Here is a 20,347-nt window from a genome sequence, read left to right on the forward strand (position 1 = left end):
CTTCAGCCTCCTAAGCAAAGAAAGGCACTGGAGAGTCTATTCATTGGCCGTGGTTGGACTGGGACAGATATTCACACCTAGGAAGTTAAAGCTTTCAACCCTCTTCATAAGACCATAAGACACACTGTTGACCTAAACAGGAGAGTGTGCATTGCACCCTCCCACGCCTTCCTGAAGTTCATGACCACCTCACTGTTTTGCTCCATTTTTACACGACTTATTTTTTGTATTTCTCATTGTAACTTATAGTAATTCTTTTATGCATTGCACTCAACTGAAGCTGCAAAACAAGAGGTTTCATGATATATTCCAGTGATGATAAACCTGATTCTGATACCCCAGTGTTGTCAGAAAACTCATCAAATATCCTAGTACATTCTCGTCCAGCTTGGTGATCTAGATGACAAACAATACCCGTCCCTCTGAAACATCTGCAATCTTAATGACAGTATTATTTCATGCATCATCACCTCAAACATCTAGATGAATATTATTATGTAAAGGTGTTAGAACAGGCTTAACTTGAATGAAGGGAATATATAACTTGTCTTCTAAATTTGGCAAGTCTCGAGTATTACAGTGACAAGACCAGCTTGATAGATGCAACTAATGGAGTTGAAGAGCTCTCTGAGATTGAAGAAGTTCAGATTCTCATAAATATACATTCGGTGTCCACTTCATTAGGTACCTGTTCGTTAATGCAAATATCTAATCAGTCAATCTTATGACACCAACTCAATGCATAAAGTTATGCAGATATAGTCAAAAGGTTCAGTTGTTGTTCAGACCAAACATCAGAATGAGAAAGAAATATGATCTAAGTGACTTTGACCCTGGAATGATTGTTGGTGCCAGATGGGATGGTTTGAGTACCACAGAAACTGCTGATCTCCTGGGATTTTCACACACAACAGTTTCTAGATTTTACAGAGAATGGTGTGAAAAACAAAAAAAAAGGCATCCATTGAGGCTACGTCCACACTACACCGGATAATTTTGAAAAAGCCGGTTTCGAGTAAAAACGACAGGCGTCCACACTAAGCGTTTTTCAAAATATCTCTGTCCACATTAGGCGGATATTTGGGTGAATCTCCTCCTACTGGGCATGCGCAGGACACACAGAAAACAAGCCAAGAGGAAACGGTATACTTAGTGCGCGTTTGTCCAGTTACAGAGTAGAAAAACTTAAAAGGAATTGCTCTTGGCTCTAGCGCAGGAGGAAATTAAAACTAAAAAAAAACAAATACTGGAGTGTATGGAGGCAACCGACAGGGAGTTCACGGACAGTATGACCCAGCTGATGATGAACATTGAAAAACTGATTAACTCTGTTGCATTAACAAAGCACCTTGTTAAATGTATAAAATATGACTGCGTCAGTGTTATCTTGTATTTCCATACAATGTTACATCAGGCTGTTACATATCTGTTGTCAGAGAAGTACTTGCATATATAGGTAAGTCACCTTGGTTTTTGGTTCTTGATCCTCCAAAATATTCCGCATGGAATTTAAACTGGAGGTGGCGGAGGGTGTTTTCTGTCCTTACCTTCATACAAGCAAGGACAGAAAACAGGGCAAAATGAGTATACTTATTTATTCAGTAAGCTATGGGTCTAAGTATTTGGTGAGTACATTTCTAACTCTTCTGGCTTCAGTCTCGTTGCCGTCTGTTCTGAAATTGTTAGGTTCTGTGAAGCGCAGAATCAAATATCTCTGGGATGATTGTACACTCTAAACAATAAAGTAGTAATAATAATAAGGATACGAATAATAATAAGAAAACAATGAAATGCCGCGCTGTCGCCATCTGTTCTGTCACGTCATGACAGCGGTTTTAAAAAACTCCGGTTACCCCGTACACACTGCAACGGATATTAGGCGATTTCAGATTTATTCACTCTGGAGACCGTTTCTGAAAATCTCCGTTTTCGGGGGCTGAAAACGCTGTTTCAGTGTGGACGGAGGGTCAAAACGAAGAGAAAAAGCTTCGTTCTCAAAATTATCCGGCGTAGTGTGGACGTAGCCCGAGAGCCAGTTCTGTGGGTGAAAATGCCCCGTTAACCAGGGCGGTCAGAGGAGAATGGCCAAATGGAATCTGGAGCAAACCAACAAACTGCTGAAGGGAGTCAGCAGGTCGAGCAGCATCTGTGAAGGTAGAAGAATCAAAGTGAGTTCAGAATCACTACAGATTTACCATGGACAACATGACAACATTCTAACTGGTTGCATCTGGTATAGAGGGGCTATTTGTTGTTTTGCAGCAGCAGTGCAGTGCAAACATAATAAAATATAAATTACATTATATATACATATACATTTATATATGTATACATATGTATAATTAGTGCAAAAAGAGAGCAAAAAAGGTGAGAAGGTGTACATAGATTCTTTGTCCATTCAGAAATATATTGAAGGAGGAGAAGAAGCTGTTCAGAAAACATTTGAGTGTGGATCTTAAGGATCCTGTACCTCCTCCTTGATGGTAGTCCTGGGACGATGTCCCGGATGCTGAGGGTTGCTCATGATGGATGCAGTCATCTCGAGGCGTGGCCTTTGAAGATGTCCTCGATGGTGGGGAGGCTAGTGCCCACAATGGAGCTGGCTGAGTTTACAGCCCTCTGCCGTGGCCCGTCCACACCAGGTGATGATGCTATCTAAGGTATGTCCGTAGCAACTTACTGGAGGTGTGATACTGAGGCCAATAATTTGTTGAGCCATGAGCCTACTGGTTGGCAGAACAGGCTCAATTAGTCAATGAGTGTAACTGCTCCTTAACTTGTATTCTTCTCTGAAACAGCTTGCTTATTTGACATGACGCACCTCTGAAAATGTATTTTTATCATCCAACTAGAATTCCTCCCTTCTCGCTCTGAAACAAATGTACACTGTTGGATATGCAACGTCCATAATTGCCCTAGTTTCTGCTATTATAATCTTCATAGCCTTCAGGTAAGAGCTTTGAAACATTTACTATTTTGACTGTTCAGTTCTTCAGGGATCAACCTCATTTGCCATATACATTCACATGTATCAGGAATTTGCTGCAGTGTGTTGGCAACACGTGCAACAAAAACCAACACTCAATAATTATAAAGAATAAAAAAAAGACAGAATATAAAGTTCAGGGTTAAAGTACGGATCCAGAATAAAAAGTGCATCGACATGTGTCTACAATGTAAACAGCCTTATAAAAAGTGGTTTAAAGTGTTTACAGTGCAGTGACTGGGGTAATGGGGAGGGAGGGTGGGGTAAGTAACTAGAATGGTTGATCAGATTAATTGCTTGGGAGAAGAAACTTTTAAGATGGTATGAGATTTTTGATCTAATAGCCCTATCGCACTTTACAGCAGGAAACTTTTAGAAAAGGCAGTTTTGCAGGGTGGGTTGTGTCTGCAATGATTTTTCCAGCCCACTTGTTTATCCTGGAACAAGTGTCCAGCAGTGATGGTGGACCGCAGACAATGGCCTGACAGTTCGCACATTGTGAGAGGATGCCGCATCAAACCAGACAGTAATGGTTGATGTGAGGATGCTCTCCATGTCCGCAGTGCAGAATTGCACTTACTCAATGCCTCACATGTGTGACTACTTACATGTCTCTCCCTGCTCAGGAAACTGCACTGCACTCGCAACTACATCCACTTGAATCTCTTTGTCTCCTTCATCCTCCGAGCAATGTCGGTCTTCATCAAGGACATTATCTTGTTCTCCAGCGGTGACAACTACTGTGAAACGCCCACGGTACGATCTCCCTCTGCATCTTTCTGATGATGTGATCGCTGCGTTTACCAGTCGAGATATTGAACCAAGGCTCTCTCAGTTGGAAGGTTCCACAGCTTCTATTCGAATATTGTAGAGTTTCTCCCCAGGGAACCAGTTGACACTTGGAGTATTGTGTTCATTTCTGGTCACCTCATTATGGGAAGGATTTAAGAGAATGAGGAACTGAGAAGAATGAGAAGGATCTCATTGAAACCTATTGAATATTGAAAGGAACAACAAACAACAGGAATTCTGCAGATGCTGGAAATTCAAGCAACACGCATCAAAGTTGCTGGTGAACGCAGCAGGCCAGGCAGCATCTCTAGGAAGAGGTACAGTCGACATTTCAGACCGAGACCCTTCGTCAGGACTAACTGAAGGAAGAGTGAGTAAGAGATTTGAAAGTGGGAAGGGGAGGGGGAGATCCAAAATGATAGGAGAAGACAGGAGGGGGAGGGATGGAGCCAAGAGCTGGACAGGTGATTGGCAAAGGGGATATGAGAAGATCATGGGACAGGAGGCCCAGGGAGAAAGACAAGGAGGGAGGCGCGGAACCCAGAGGATGGGCAAGGGGTATAGTCAGAGGGACAGAGGGAGAAAAAGGAGAGTGAGAGAAAGAATGTGTGTATATAAATAAATAACAGATGGGGTACGAGGGGGAGGTGGGGCCTTAGCGGAAGTTAGAGAAGTCAACGTCATTGCCATCAGGTTGGAGGCTACCCAGACGGAATATAAGGTGTTGTTCCTCCAACCTGAGTGTGGCTTCATCTTTACAGTAGAGGAGGCCGTGGATAGACATGTCAGAATGGGAATGGGATGTGGAATTAAAATGTGTGGCCACTGGAAGATCCTTTAGCCAGAGAAAGCAGGATCTCCCAGTGGCCACACATTTTAATCCCACATCCCATTCCCATTCTGATATGTCCATCCACGGCCTCCTTAATGTAAAGATGAAGCCACACTCAGGTTGGAGGAACAACACCTTATATTCCGTCTGGGTAGCCTCCAACCTGATGGCATGAACATTGACTTCTTAAACTTCTGCTAATGCCCCCCCTTCCCCTCGTACCCCATCCGTTATTTATTTATATACACACATTCTTTTTCTCTCGCTCCTTTTTCTCCCTCTGACTATACCCCTTGCCCATCCTCTGGGTTCCACCGCCCCCCCCCGTCTTTCTCCCTGGGCCTCCTGTCCCATGATCCTCTCATATCCCCTTTGCCAATCACCTGTCCAGCTCTTGGCTCCATCCCTCCCCCTCCTGTCTTCTCCGATCATTTTGGATCTCCCCCTCCCCCTCCCACTTTCAAATCTCTTACTAACTCTTCCTTCAGTTAGTCCTGACAAAGGGTCTCGGCCTGAAACGTCGACTATACCTCTTCCTAGAGATGCTGCCTGGCCTGCTGCGTTCGCCAGCAACTTTGATGAATATTGAAAGGCCTAGATTGCATGGACATGGAGAGGATGTTTCCATTAGTGGGGAGGCTAGGACCAGAGGACGCAGCCTCAGAATAGAAGGATGTCCCTTTAGAGCAGAGATGAGGAGGGTGGTGCATCTGAGGAGGCAGAGAGTGGTGCATCTCTGGAATTCATTGCTGCAGACAGTTGTGCAGGACAAGTCATTGGGCATATTAATATTGGAGGCTGATAGGTTCTTGATTAGTCAGGGTGTCAAAAGTTATGGGGAGAAGGCAGGAGATCTGGGTTGAGAGGGATAATATATCAGCCATGATGGAATGGTGGAGCAGACTCGATGGGCCAAATGGCCTAATTCTGCTTCTGTGTCGTATGTGGAAGTTTTAGAGAAGGTCCAGAGGAGATTTACCAAAATACTGCCTGGATCAGGGAGCATGCCATATGAGGATAGGTTGAGCGAGCTCGGGCTTTTCTATTTGGAGGATGAAAGGTGACTTGATAGAGGTGTACAAGATGATGAGGCATAGAGAGAGAGCAGACAGCCAGCAGCCTTTTCCCAAAGATAGCTAATATCAAAGTTCAAAGCAAATTTATTATCAAAGTACACATATGTCACCCTAGATTCATCAACCCTGAGATTCATTTTCTTGTGGGCATACTGAATAAATCCCTATTAGAATCAATAAAAGACCGCATCAACTTGGGCATTCAACCAATGTGCAAATGACAACAAACAAAAAGAAAGAAATAATAATAATAATAAATAAATAAGCAATAAATATTGAGAACACGGGAGTGCTGGAAAGTGAGTCCATAGGTTGTGGGAACATTTCAGTGATGGGGCAGGTTATCCCAACAACATACATCAAAGTTGCTGGTGAACGCAGCAGGCCAGGCAGCATCTATAGGAAGAGGCGCAGTCGACGTTTCAGGCCGAGACCCTTCGTCAGGACTAACTGAAGGAACCCCACTGGTTCAAGAGCCTGATGAGGGGTAATAACAAGATGGCGCCGGTGATCACTGGGTAACATTCTGTGGGCTGCAGACAATAATTTTAATACCTTAGAGCATCTGTTTAAGGTGAGTGGAGCAAATTTATTGGGGATGTTGGGGGGGTAGGACGTTTACAGGGAGTGGTGGGTATGTGGAACACGCTGCTCTAATAGGGTGGTGTTAGAGACAGATGCATTAGACGTATTTAAAAGACCCTTAGGTAGGCACGTTGATGATAGAAAAATGGAGGTTTATGGGCTGCGTAGGAGGGAAGGGTTAGATTGATCCTGCAGTAGGTTTATATTGGTTGTCACAACCAATAATGCGCTGTCATCATCAGTCAAGGTTGACATAGGACATAGTTTCCATGTTGAACTGTAGAGATTAGGGTTACGCAGGTTGGTTCAAGGGCCAAATTGTTGAAGGGATGCAGCTGTAGTTGAACATGGCAGTGTGGGACTTCAGGCTTCTGTACCTCGAGCCTGATGTCAGCTGCGAGAAGATGCCATGCCCCAGGTGGTGAGGATGTTTGGTGATGGATGTTGCTCTCCTAGAGGCAGCGCCTCCTGGTGGTGGGGAGGGATGTGCCTGTGGTGTATTGGGCTGAGTCCACTGCTCATGGTGGTGTCCGTCTTCTGTGCAGTGAGAAAGATTTGTGAACGTAAGACAGTGTGAGGACCATGAGGTGGGTGGCCCGGTGTAACTCACTGTGCATCTTCTGGCCTTGCAGGTCACATGCAAAGGAGCCATTGCGTTCTTTCATTTTAGCATTCTGGCTAACAGCTCGTGGCTGCTGGTGGAAGGGCTGTACCTGCAAACGTTGCTCAGCCTCACCTTCGTGACCCACGCCAAGTACTTCTGGTGCTACTGCCTAGTCGGCTGGGGTTGGTACTTTTAGTCTTCTCTCCTGCTTCGGGGATCAGGGGGATGGTGGTGGTTCGCTCGCCTTGGCGGGGGGGGGGGTGGGGGGTGTGCGTTTGTTTCTCTTGTGAAAGCTGGGATGGGATGTGATTACTGTGTCAGGGTAGGTTAGCGGTCAGCTCAATGCTTTGCAGTGCCAGCTGTAAGATTGAGGGGTTCAAATCCCACCACTGTCACTAAGGAGCTCGCACACTCTCCCCGTGACTGTGTGGATTTCCACCAGAGGCTCCTTTCACATTCCAAAGACGCACGGGTAAGGGTCAGTAAGTTGGTGCCAGAAGCCTGGCAACACTTGCGGGCTGCCCCCAGCGTAATCGTCGCCGATTTGATTTGACACAAGCAACGCATTTCACTGTATATTTGGATGTCCATATGACAAATAGAACAAATCATTTTTTAACATCTAGTCTTTCTTCATAATTCAAATTAGTAAAAATATCGACCAGTTCTTAATCATTAAGGCAGCACACATTGGCAGAGAAGGTGAGCGGGGGAAGTTTAATACAACTTTTGAACGAAGAAGATTGGCTGAGAAGATCATCCGGTCCCCAACTTCCCCGGCTGCCACTCTCCTCATCCCCTTAAACTGATCGCCAAAAATGCCTATCTTCACTCTTCAGAGCGACCCAAGCAAAGGTGTTGAGGGGTGGAGCTAAGACCGAGGTGCGAGCATGGGACAGGGACCACAGCCTTTAGAGAGAGGTGAAACTGTTGGCCAGTAGGGCCCAATTCTAACTGCTTGATAGCACTGATCAGAAAACTGTAGCACTGCACAATGTCTGTTTCCTGATCAGATTTACTTTTCTGTCCCTTACAACAGGAACACCGTTTGTTGTAGTAACTGCATGGACCTTCCTAAGAATGTTTATTGATAATGAAGGGTAAGTGAAAATCATTCCTAAAATCTGATTCTCAGCTGGTGATCTTTCTTTGCATCTTGCATCACATTACACTACATAAGTGATTTCACACCTGCTGGTATCTAAAAATGGAATGAGGAAACTTTTGAGGTAAAAAGTGGATAATGTTTGGGCAGCCCGGTCGTGTAGGGTTCAACTCTGCTGTCTGTAAGGAGTTTGTACGTTCTCCCTGTGCCTGTGTGGGTTTCTTCCTGATACTCTGGTTTCCTCCCACAATATCAAGGTGTGTAAGATCACAGCACATTCCTGTAGGCTTCAATGAGGAAAGTCTGATCTGCTCAACCTCTCCCCATAACTCAGTCTCTGATTGACCTCTCCCATAACTCAGTCTCTGATTGACCTCTCCCCATAACTCAATCACTGATTGACCTCTCCCCATAACTCAGTCTCTGATTGACCTCTCCCCATAACTCAGTCTCTGATTGACCTCTCCCCATAACTCAATCACTGATTGACCTCTCCCCATAACTCAATCACTGATTGACCTCTCCTCATAACTCAATCAATGATTGACCTCTCCCCATAACTCAATCACTGATTGACCTCTCCCCATAACTCAATCACTGATTGACCTCTCCCCATAACTCAATCACTGATTGACCTCTCCCCATAACTCAGTCTCTGATTGACCTCTCCCCATAACTCACTCTCTGATTGACCTCTCCCCGTAACTCAGTCACTAATTGACCTCTCCCCATAACTGAATCTCTGATCGACCTCTCTACATAACTCCAACCTCTCCCCATTATTCAGTCCCTCGAGTCCCACACTTACCTACTCCTGATTGCGAGGAGTGACAGTGGTGAAGCTTTGTTTTAATGATTGGAGGCCTGTGTTGAGTGGTGAACCACAGGGATCAGTCAGGTTTAATATCACTGGCATAAGTGATGTTTGTGTTAATTAAAAGCCAGCATACTTTCCGAATGGACAGGGCAGTTGAGCAATGGCAGGAGTGCAGGGGTGGGGCATTTGAAGGAGAAAATCACCTGGGGTGTCTTCTGCATTCAGAATTAATCACGCAGTCTGCACACTTGTGAATCTGATCGGAGAGGAAAAATTTTCCCCCGTCCCTCTTCTCTGTTTTTCCATTTCCCATTCTGTCTCCCCTTTCACTGCTGCTCTTCTCATCAGCTGCCTATCACCGCCCTCTGGTGCCTCTGTTCCTCCCCTTTCCTGCATAGTCCATTGCCCTCTCCTATCAGATTCCTTCTTCTTCCGCTCTGTACCTCTTCCACCCATCACCTCCCACCTTCTTACTTCCACCCACCGTCCCCCTCACCTGGTCTCACTTTTGCCAGCTTGCACTCCTTGCCCTCCCCAGACCGTCTTATTCTCTTCCTTTCCCGTCCTGATGAGGGGTCTCCGCCCGAAACGGTGACTGTTTATTCCTCTCCATCGATGCTGCCTGACCTGCTGAGTTCCTTCAGCATTTTGTGTGTGTCACTCTGCACATAATTGCTAATCTTTATAACCATCTTGGTTTCTTTCTAGATGTTGGGAGGAAAGCGGAAACATGTATATCTGGTGGATCATAAGAGGCGCTATAGTGGTTTCAGTTTTCGTAAGTCAAAATATTTCTTTTTTTAAAATGAAATGAGTAAATGTGTGAAGTTTGATGATTTATTACAGCGATTCGCTCTGGAGAGCGTCATCATACTCCAGGTCAGATGAGAGATAACCCAGGTCAGGTTTCAGACCACAGTACCCGGGTAGATTCTTCGCATGATGGCGGTGGCGAGGAGGTAGAGAAGAAGAGGAAGGTCAAGTGGCCAGCAATGGCAGATGAGAAGGCTTGGCGTGTATTTGATGAGGATATCAGTATGATGTTGGAGAACACTCTCAGGGGAACATCAAAGAGAAAGTTGGAAGTGATGGGCGATATGATTTACGATGTTGGAATGTACAGGTTTGGTTTGGTTGAGTTGAAGAAAACAAAGACCCTTCAGTAGTTGCGTAGACACCTGAAGAGCAGACTATCTGTTGGATGGAAGTGAACAACAACTCTGATAGAGGCAGATGCCAAGTTTTTAAGCTCACCGGTGGGAGGTGGTGCTTTAGCACTGCTGGCCCACCACCTCGAGGGAGTCTTGATCATAAGCGGGCCGAAACTCCTGAAGACAGGTGGCAGATCAACTGATGATCCCCCTGGTGATAGCACAGGACAGTTAATATCTTAGTCCATGTGTATTCTGTAACTCTTATCCAGGTTTGTATTAAACATTCCTACTACTGTCTGTAAGGAGTTTGTGCGTTCTCCCCGTGACCACATGGGTTTCCTCCGGGTGCTCTGGTTTCCTCCCACAGTCCAAAGACGTTCCAGTCAGTAGGTGAGTTGGTCACTGTAAATTGTCCCCTGATGAGGCTAGGATTTAATCAGGGGATTGCTGGGTAGCAGGGCTCGAAGAGCCAGAAGGGCCTGATCTGTGCTGTGTCTCAATGAATAAAATAATTTAAAGTAAGCTGACTTAAATTGGTTTATTGTCTCGTGTTGTGAGGTAATATACAGGTTTGTCTTGCATGCCATCCAGGCAGATTATTTCATCACAACAGTACATGAGGTACAAGACCTAATACAAGGGGGCATTCATCCTAAGGTGATTAGAGGAAAGTACAGGGAGGATGTCAGAGTTAAGTTTTTTTACACACACACAGTGGTGGGTGAGTGGAATGTACTGCCAGATGAGGTAGAGGCAGATAGATTAGGGACATTTAAGAAACTTAGGCACAAGGATCAGAGAAAAATTGAGTGCTGTGTGGGAGGAAAAGGTTAGATTGATCTTGGAGTAGGTTAAAAGGTTGTCACAATATTGTGGGCCGAAGGGCCTGTACTGTGCTGTAATGATCCATGTTCTATGAATTCATTTAAAATAACTCTATGTCTCTAACATTTAGTAATAACCTGATCTTTCATTTTTCCTTCCAAAGTGGATGACCTCGCATTTACCAACATTGTACTCCATCTGCCAGATCCTGGCCCACTCACTTAACCTATCTATATCTCTCTGCAGACTCTCCGTATCTTCTGCACAATTGGCTTTTCCACTCAATTTAGTGTCATCAGCAAACTTAGGTACACTACGCTTGGTCCCCTCTTCCAGATTGTGGATGTGTATCATGAACAGTTGCAGGCCTAGCATCGACCCCTGCGGGACACCGCTCACCACTGATTGTCAACCAGAGTAATACCCATGTATCCCAACTCTCTGCTTTCTGTTAGTTAACCAATTCTCTATCCATGCCAGTACATCACCCCCAACTCTATGCATCGTTATCTTATGGATAAGTCTTTTGTGTGGCACCTTGCGGAATGCCTTCTGAAAATCCAATTAATTAAGCCCGTTCAGATCCCCTCTATCCACTGCACTTGTTATATCCTCAAAGAACTCCAGTAAGTTTGTCAAACAGGACCTGCCTTTGCTGAATCCATGCTGTGTCTGCCTGATGGATCCATTTCTTTCCAGATGTCTCGCTATTTCTTCTCTAATGATAGCTTCAAGCATTTTCCCAGCTACAGATGTTAAACTAACTGGCCTATAGTTACCTGACTTTTGCCTACATCCTTTATTGAACAGTGGCGTGACATTTGCCATCTTCCAATCTGCCAGGACTTGCCCAGAGTCAAGAGAATTTTGGTAAATCATCACCAAAGCCTCTACTATAATTTCTGCCATTTCCTTCAGTACCCTGGGATGCATTCCATCAGGACCAGGGGACTTATCAAGCACTACCTCTAGAGAAAGCTATTGTATCAAGGTCCTCATCTCCCATTGCATCCATAACATCTCTCTTTGGCACGTTAGATGTGTCCTCCACCGTGAAGATAAACACAAGATAGTCATTCAAAGCCTCGGCTATTTCCTCATTGCCCAATATCAATTCCCCCTTCTTGTCCTCCAAGGGACCTACATTCAGTTTAGCCACCCTTTTGTGCTTTATATAATTATAAAAACATTTACTATACATTTTTTATATTTTGTGCTAGTTTATTTTCACAATCTATCTTCCCTTTATTTATTGCTCACTTAGTGGTTCTTTGTTGCTTTTCAGAGTTTTTCCAATCTTCCAGTTTCCCACTACTCTTGGTGACTTTGCACGAGCTTTTAGTTTGATGCCTTGCTTTATTTCCTTAGTTATTCAAGGCTGGCTCTCCCACCCTCACTGTCCTTGCTTTTAACTGGAATATACTTTTGTTGAGCACTGTGAAAAATCTCCTTGAAAGTCTTCCACTGTTCCTCAACCGTCCCACTATATAGCCTGTGTTCCCAGTCTACACTAGTCAAATCCTCCCTCATCCCATTGTCGTCTTCATTGTTTAGGCGTAATACACTAGTTTTAGATCAAACTATTTCACTCTCCATTTGTATGAGAGACTCAGTCATACTGTGATCACTCTTTCCGAGAGGATCCATAACCACAAGATCACTAATTTTACTTGTCTCATTGCACAGGACCAGATCTAAGATAGCACGTTCCCTTGTAGGTTCAGTAACATGATGTTCAAGAAAGCCATCATGGATGCATTCTATGAAGTCCTCCTCAAAACTGCCTCGACCAACTTGATTCACCCAATCTATGTGCAAGTTAAAATCCCCCACGATAATTGCTGTTCCATTCTCACATGCCTCAGATATTTCTCTGTTTATTGCCTGTGCCACTGAAATGTTATTATTCGGTGGCCGATAGACAACTCCCACCAGTGATTTTTTTTCCCCCTTTACTATTCCCAATCTCTACTCTGATGAATCCAACATTTTGCTCCTTAGATCTTGTATCGTCTCTCACTATTGCCCTGATCTCATCTTTAATTAAGAGCGCTACCCCACGTCCCTTACCTTCTTGCCTACCCTTCTGTATTACCTGATATCTTTGGATATTTAATTCCCAATCCTGTCCACTCTGTAACCATGTTTCTGTAATGGCCACTAAATCATACCCCTTGGTACTGATTTATGCAACTAGTTCAAGAACAGAGAGTTTAGACCAGTGCTACACAGGAACAAGTCCTTTGCCTTACAGTGTTGTGCTGAACTAATTAAACTTCAGCACAATTACATCAAAAATTTATGGATAGTGCCATCTATTTTAGGTTCATTATCTTCATCAAATGCCTGTTGCGCTACTGCCATTTAAAGCAGCAATGAAGGTCTTCCATCTCTGTCTGTCCTTATCGTGCCCCAGGATTCTTCATTGCTGTTTCCATAACAATTTTGTTTATCAGTCAGGTCTGTTGGCCCTGAGCTGAACCCCCAAACCTGGAGGACCAGTGGACCACTCTTAGTCTAGTCTCTACCCTTTGATCTGTTTGGCGTGGGTGACCCTACCAAGAGCCAAACCGCAAGCCCTTGACTCCAGCCAGCACAGCTCTCCGGGTCATTGAGGCACACAAGCCTCCAAACCCTACGACAAGGTTGGGGTCCTCTTGGAGGTATTTTAGGTTCCAGTGGTCTTTTTTTTCCCCTCTTGTTCTGTTCTATTGGCTATATACTGTACCAGGGGACTCCAACAAAGAGCAACGTGGAGTGAGAAAGAGAATGGAATCAGAATGCGGTTTATTATCACTGGCATATATTCATCGTCATACAGTCACAATGTATTACAGCACAGAAGCAAGCCAATTAATCCATTCGTGATAGTCCCATCGATCCGCACCTGGACCATAGCCCTCCCATCCATGTACTTATCTAAACTTCTCTTAAATGTTCAAATCAAATCCACATCCACCACTGCAGAAGCTCATTCCACACGCTCACCAGCTCTCAGACATTTCACCTTTCACCCTTAATTTATGACCTCTAGGTCTACTCCCACCTAACCTCAGTGGAAGAAGCTTGCTTGCATTTACCCTATCTATACCCCTCATAATTTTGTCTACCTCTATCAAATCTCCCCTCCTACTCCTACGCTCCAAAGAATAAAGTCCAAACCTATGCAATCTTTCCTGGCGACATCCTTGCAAGTTTTCTCTGTACTCTTTCAATCGTATTGATATCTCTTCTGTAGGTAGGTGACCAGAACTGCACACAATACTTCAAATATGTTGTGAAATGTGTTGTTTTGCAGCAGCAGTACAGTGCAATACGTAGAAACGCTGTATGTTGCAATAAGAAATGTATGAAAAAAATAGTGCCAAAAGAGAGCAAAATGGCAAGGTTGTGTTCATGGAAGCTGTTCCTAAAACGTTGAGTGTGGCTCTTTGGGCTCCTGATGGTAGTCATGAGAAGAAGGCATCTCCTGGGTGGTGAGAATATTTTCACTTCTTAGATTATCAATTTTTGGAATGGGAATTCTTTCCCTAGATCTCAGCTGCTCTCCAATTCTTTATCCTCCTTCACCTCTTTGTCTATTATCTCTGTCGATGGGTTATAACAGAGTTTGCCAGCATTAACTTGGCTTAACAGCACCTGATGTGTTGAAATCAAAATGGATTAAATTCAAGTTCAAGTTTAATTGCCATTCAACCATTCACATGAACACAGCCAAATGAAACAGTGTTCCTCCTGGGCCAGGGTGAGGAGAACAGTACCGACAGTCACACATAGCGCAGACAGCATTTATAATTAAGACAGCAGAAAACAAAACAAACAAACAAATAAACAAATAAATAATATAAATAAATAAAAACTAGTAATACAGCCCATGTCTCTGAGTATCATGGCCTGTAGGTTGATGGTGCATGGATGGTGTTATGGAGCCATGTTTCTGCAAGGACAAGCACGCAGCAGTTGCTCATCTCATGCAAGTGCAGCCACAGATGAATGCAATTTGTTACTACCCTTATCAGGCCGTTGACTACACCTATCTACTGAGATGTTCCCACAGCTAATAATCTCACTTTAAGGACTTTTTATCTTGTTATTTCATGCTCGTTATTTACTGCTATTTATTTATATTTGTGTTTGCACAGTTGTTGTCTTCTATGATCTACTTGTTCTTTCACTGATCCTGTTATAGTTACTATTCTATGGAATTACTGAGCATGCCTGCAGGAAAATGACTCTCGGGGTTGTATGTGGTGACATACAATATATGTACCCTGATAATAAAATCTACTTTGAACTTTAATCTTAAAACTAATCTTAAGAATCTAATTTTGTTTGTAGCACCTGGGGTGTTTTGTTACAATTCTATGTATAAAGCAGGGGTGCCCAACCCTTTTTATGCCATGGACCAATACTATTAAGCAAGGTGTCCATGAAGCCCAGGCTGGGAACCCCTGGTATAAAGTGATGACAGTTTTCTATAAAAAATGAGTTAACGGGATCATATCACAAATTAGACAGCAGAGCTTTCAGAAATAAATTTTATTGAATACATTGGCGGAGTTAAAGAAAAAAAAACTCAGTAATTCCAAATGAAGTGGCCTGAAGATAAAAAGAGAAAGTTTTACAAACTTTCAGGAATAAAAGAAATAAATTGCTACCTGTAACTCCTAATTTATGAAGAGTTCAATTAACAGGACGACCTATTTTTGTGCTTAACGCAAAGGTGAACTTCCTGATATTTCTGAATATCATCCGTATTCTGATTCAGAAGCTGGGATCATCAGACATAGGAGGAAACTCGCGTGGTCATTTCTCGTAAGTAACTACTTAGAAGCAGGTGGGAGGATTAACACTCAACGTAAGTTATTAATGTGGGCAAGGAAAATGATAAATGTCTATTTGTGTACCAACTATTTCTAATAAAGGTGTCACACTTAATTTAAGAAGCATTTGGGCCCCCTGTCTTAGAAAGGACGTGCTGACACCGGAGAGGGTTCAAAGGAGGTTCACAAAAATGATTCCAGGATTGAATGGCTTGGCATGTGAAGAGTGTTTGATGGCTCTGGGTCTGTCTTTGCTAGAATTCCAAAGAATGAGGGGTGACCTCATTGAAACCTATCGAATGGTGAAAGGCCTTGGTAGAGTGGGTGTGGAGAGGATGTTTCTAATAGTGGGAGAGTCTAAGACTGGAGGACACAGCCTCAGAATGGAGGGGTGTCCTTTTAGAATGGAGGTGAGGTGGAATTTCTTTACCCAGAGGGTGGTGAATCTGTGGAATTTGTTGCCTTGATAACTGTGGAGCTGAAGTCTTTACATATATTTAAGGCAGAAGTTGATAGATTCATGATATGTGGGGGGGCGGGGCAGAGGCAGGAGATTTGGGCTGAGAGGAAAAGTGGATCAGCCATGATGAAGTGTTGGAGAAGACTCGACAGGCTGGATGGCCTGATTTTGCATTTATATCTTATGGTCTTATTTCTTCTGAAAGTAAAATATGGCCCTGTAGTTTTGCTGGAGGAACTCAATGTTTCGAGTGGCATCTGTGGGAGGTGGTGTGGGGGGAAGGAGTTATTGACGTCTTGGGTCTCCAGTGCCTCCATTTTTTATACGTCACTGCTCTCCTGTGTGCACCCCATGATTTTTATTTTATTTGAAGACGGCCCAGTGGCTGAGCTGGTAGAGTCACCGCCTTACAGTCCCGGTGATCCGGGTTCGATCCCACCTTCCGTCACTGTCGGCATGGAATTCGCACGTTCACCCTGTGACCGTGTGGGCTTCATCCCTATCCCCTCAGGCACTCTGGTTCCCTCCCATATCCCAAAGACGTGCCCCCTGTTTGAGAAATACTTACTTACTGCCCATTATGCCACTGGTGTTTAGGGCAGCTGTGGGGTTTCTACATCTCTACCGGTGATCAGCATTTCCTTCATCGTGTCAGGAGTAGCTTCCTCTCGGTTTTCACTTCCGTCAGTCGTGCAAGTCCCGGGTGGAGGCTCACGAATACCGTCACACTCAGATTCTTCATTGCTGCTTCTGTAACCCTGAGCTGAACCCCCGAACCTGGACCAGTCTAAGTCTGGCCTCTGCCCTTTGACCTGTTTGGTATGGGTGGCTTTACACAAGGCCCTGGGCCCAGCCAGCATAGTCCTCCGGGTCATCGAGGTATGCAGGCCTCCTAACCCAATGACGAGGTTGTGATCCTCTTGGAGGCCAGTAGAAAAATGGCCCCTGGAAATTGATAGACGTGTGATAGAATCTCTCTCACTGGGGGGGTGGTGGAAATAATATAACTGGGACTTGTGATGGTGAGCGTGGATTCAGTGGCTTCTGTGCTGTCTCTCTCCATGACTTTGAATTAGTGATGATCACCCATGTTCATCCCCAATTATACCAACTGGCAGCATCACCATCTGGCATGGGGGCTGCAGAAAGTTGTAAACTCAGTCAGCTCCATCATGGACACGGGCCTTCATAGTATCCATGATATCTGGAAGGAGCGATGCCTCAAAAAGGCGGCATCCATCATTAAGGATGCCCGTCATCCAGGGAGTGCCCCCCTTTCACTGTTACCATCAGGGAGGAACTACAGGAGCCTGAAGGCTCACACTCACCCTGATTCGATTCTTCTTTCCGGTTCTACCTACCAGGCACCTCTCCCCTTATGGTTCCCAATCTCACCCCCTCGTCATCATCCAGCACTGGGAGTTCTTCTTATTCCTTTTCCTCTCCCTCCAGCAGTTGTCTCCAATCTTCACACACCCCCCCTCCCCAGCTCCCACACTATTCCATCCACTTTGCCACATATGATTTTTTTACCCCCCCCCACCCTCTTGTGGCCTCCATCTCAGTCAGGAAAGACTGAGGCTTTCTGTGGCTAGCATGAGAGGGCATAGTTTTAAGGTGTTTGGAAGTAGGTACAGAGGAGATGTCAGGGGTAAGTTTTTTACGTAGAGAGTGGTGAGTGTGTGGAATGGGCTGCCAGCGATGGTGGTGGAGGCGGATACGATAGGGTCTTTTAAGAGACTCCTGGATAGCTACATGGAGCTTAGAAAAATAGAGGGCTAAGGGTAACTCTAGATAATTTCTAAAGTAAGTACATGTTCGGTGCAGCATTGTGGGCCAGAAGCCTTGTATTATGCTGTAGGTTTTCTATGTTCTATGTTCTATCTATCATCCACCTGCCACGGTCTTCCAACTCCACTCCCATTGTCATCCTGTCATCTGCTGTCAGGTACAACCTGTCCTATCTTTTTACAGCCCTCCTTGGTTCTCCCCATCCCCAATCACCACGGGCTCCTGTCTCACCACTCAGCTTTCCCTCTTTATACCAGGTAACCCCCCCCCTCCACTCTCAGTGTCACAGTGAGTGTTGGCGATGACTGAACCCAGCTGTGGAGGAACGACAGACTCCCATGTAGAGATGGAAACCAGAGTTTATTCACAGGAATTCCAACAGAGCATTGGTGGCTCAACTGAGTGACACCGTGAGACAGGTCATTCTCAAAACAAGGACCCCATGATGTGCTAATCAGGAGTCCACTTGAAACAGTCACAGAATGCTGAAAACCCTCAACAGTCAAAATAAACTTGTTAAGATTAAACAGAAAGCGCAAGGGCTTAATGACTCTTTTAGACTGCAATTAATGAATTACATCTGCTCAAGACACTGGCAGCCCTACAAGTTTCCCAGGCCCGCGAGGCTCATGACATTCAGTCCTCATGCAGTGTTTTGACCCAAGCCACCAACAATTTCTTCTCTCCACAGATACGCCCCTTATTGCCACCAGCAATCACCTCCCAGCCTTTCTCCGCCTCCATCTGCCTTTCACTTCACCTCTCTTAGATCCACCTATGACCTGCCAGCTCTTGCTCCATCCCTCACTTTACACTGGGTGTCTTCCCTCTTGGGCAGGTGGTGGGGTGGAGATATGTCTCTACCAAAGGAGGTGTAAGGCGCTCCTTTCCTCCTCTAGCCTGCAGGTCACTCTTGGGCAAGGTGTAGCACCTGCTTAGCCCCTCAGTCGGAGTCATGTGGAGCCATGGGAGCAGGTGGTGGATGGTCATATGAGCAGCTGGTGCAGATCACAAGTTCTGCAACCACTGACACCAGGTAGACAATCTCTGAAGAGTAGCGATAATGGTTGGGATCACACATCTTATAAAGACACTGCGCAGAAGAAGCCAATGGCAAACCACTTCTGTAGAGAAACTTGCCAAGAACAGTCATGATCATGGGACCATGATCGCCTACCTCATATGACACGGCACATAATGATGATATCATATGGCATGGCACATAATGATGACGATGATGACGATTTCTCCTCTGTCCTTCAGTTCAGATGAGGGTCTCAACCCAAAACGTTGACTGTCCATTTTGCTCCACAGATGCTGCCTGACCTGCAGAGTTCCTCCAATATCTTGTGTGTTGCTCTGGATTTCCAGCATCTGCAGAATTTCCTGTGTGTCCATCGATAATAGTTCTGTTAGTTTTCCTAATCAGCTGATGTGGCTTCAATCAGGCCCTCTGTTATTGATGTGCGAGGAGCCCCAGACCCCAGGGATCTCAGAGCACTGCCATCAGATCTGAATCAGGTTCATTATCACTCCCATGTGACGGGAAGTTCGGAATCCTGCGCGGCAGTACAGAGCTATACATAAAACACTACAAATTACAAAAATAATTAAATAGTGCAACATGAGGGAATAATGAGGTGGTGTAAGTGAACCGTTCAGATATCTGATGGCGGGGGGAAGAAGCAGTTTCTGAATTATTGAGTGTGAGTCTTCAGTCTCCTGTCCCTCCTCCCCTATGGCAGTAACGAGAAGTGGGCAAATTCCAAAATCGTGGGGGCCTAAGATACTCTAAGTGAGTGACTCCTTAATTTAGATAGTTAGCCCGCATTCAAAATTCTCCCGTATCAACGCAGTGAGGCCACTTGGGACCTTGCAGGGCCAAAACCACACGTACAAGCCTATTTTCTCTAATCTATACTCATGAACCAAACTGTCCATCCATCCATCAGTGATGGAACTGAGCCTTTGGGGGCATACCATACTCCTCATATTCCTAATGAAGTAGAGGCACTAGCGTGCCTTCTTCACAATTGCATCTCTCAACATTTTGGACAATGTGCTTCATCTTTTAACTTGTACTTTCAAAATGGATAACTTCACCTTTTTCTTCATTATATTCCACCTGCCAAACCTTTGCCCAGTCCTTATCCTTTCTATCTATTGACTTTGACTTCAAGTCAAAGTCAAAGTCATCTGAGATTGACCCAATAACAGTGGTGTCATTTACAGATGGTGCTTGAGCTGTGCCTAGCCATGTTGTTATGAGTTTAAGGAGGGAACAGAGCACGGGACTAAGTCAAAGTCAAAGTTTCTTGTCAAATGCACAAATACACGTAAACACAGATGCAATGAAAACCTTGCTTGCAACAGGCACAAATTATACAAAATTATATGAGGAAGGACACAATTAGAACAAAAATACAAGTCCATTGGCTTGTAAAGTGTTGAAAGTGGGTGTCGTATTCCTTGTTGAGGTAGTGATTAGGCGCCTGCA

At 44.7% G+C, this 20,347-nt stretch overlaps 1 protein-coding gene across 2 annotated transcripts in view; it reads left to right on the forward strand.

The window, feature by feature from the left end:
- The window catches only part of LOC134344554 (secretin receptor-like), a 67,849-nt gene that overhangs the window by 35,947 nt on the left and 11,555 nt on the right, over nucleotides 1-20,347 (forward strand). Inside the window, exons 5-10 of one of the 2 annotated variants that reach the window (XM_063044559.1) lie at nucleotides 2,853-2,950; nucleotides 3,613-3,742; nucleotides 6,904-7,057; nucleotides 7,915-7,975; nucleotides 9,506-9,575; nucleotides 15,500-15,591. In XM_063044559.1, coding sequence (XP_062900629.1) covers nucleotides 2,853-2,950; nucleotides 3,613-3,742; nucleotides 6,904-7,057; nucleotides 7,915-7,975; nucleotides 9,506-9,575; nucleotides 15,500-15,591 — 605 coding nt within the window. The remainder of the gene's footprint in view (nucleotides 1-2,852; nucleotides 2,951-3,612; nucleotides 3,743-6,903; nucleotides 7,058-7,914; nucleotides 7,976-9,505; nucleotides 9,576-15,499; nucleotides 15,592-20,347) is intronic. The other variant, XM_063044560.1, reaches the window with a different exon arrangement.

Source organism: Mobula hypostoma, chromosome 3 (genome assembly GCF_963921235.1).
Source record: "Mobula hypostoma chromosome 3, sMobHyp1.1, whole genome shotgun sequence".
NCBI lineage: Eukaryota > Metazoa > Chordata > Chondrichthyes > Myliobatiformes > Myliobatidae > Mobula > Mobula hypostoma.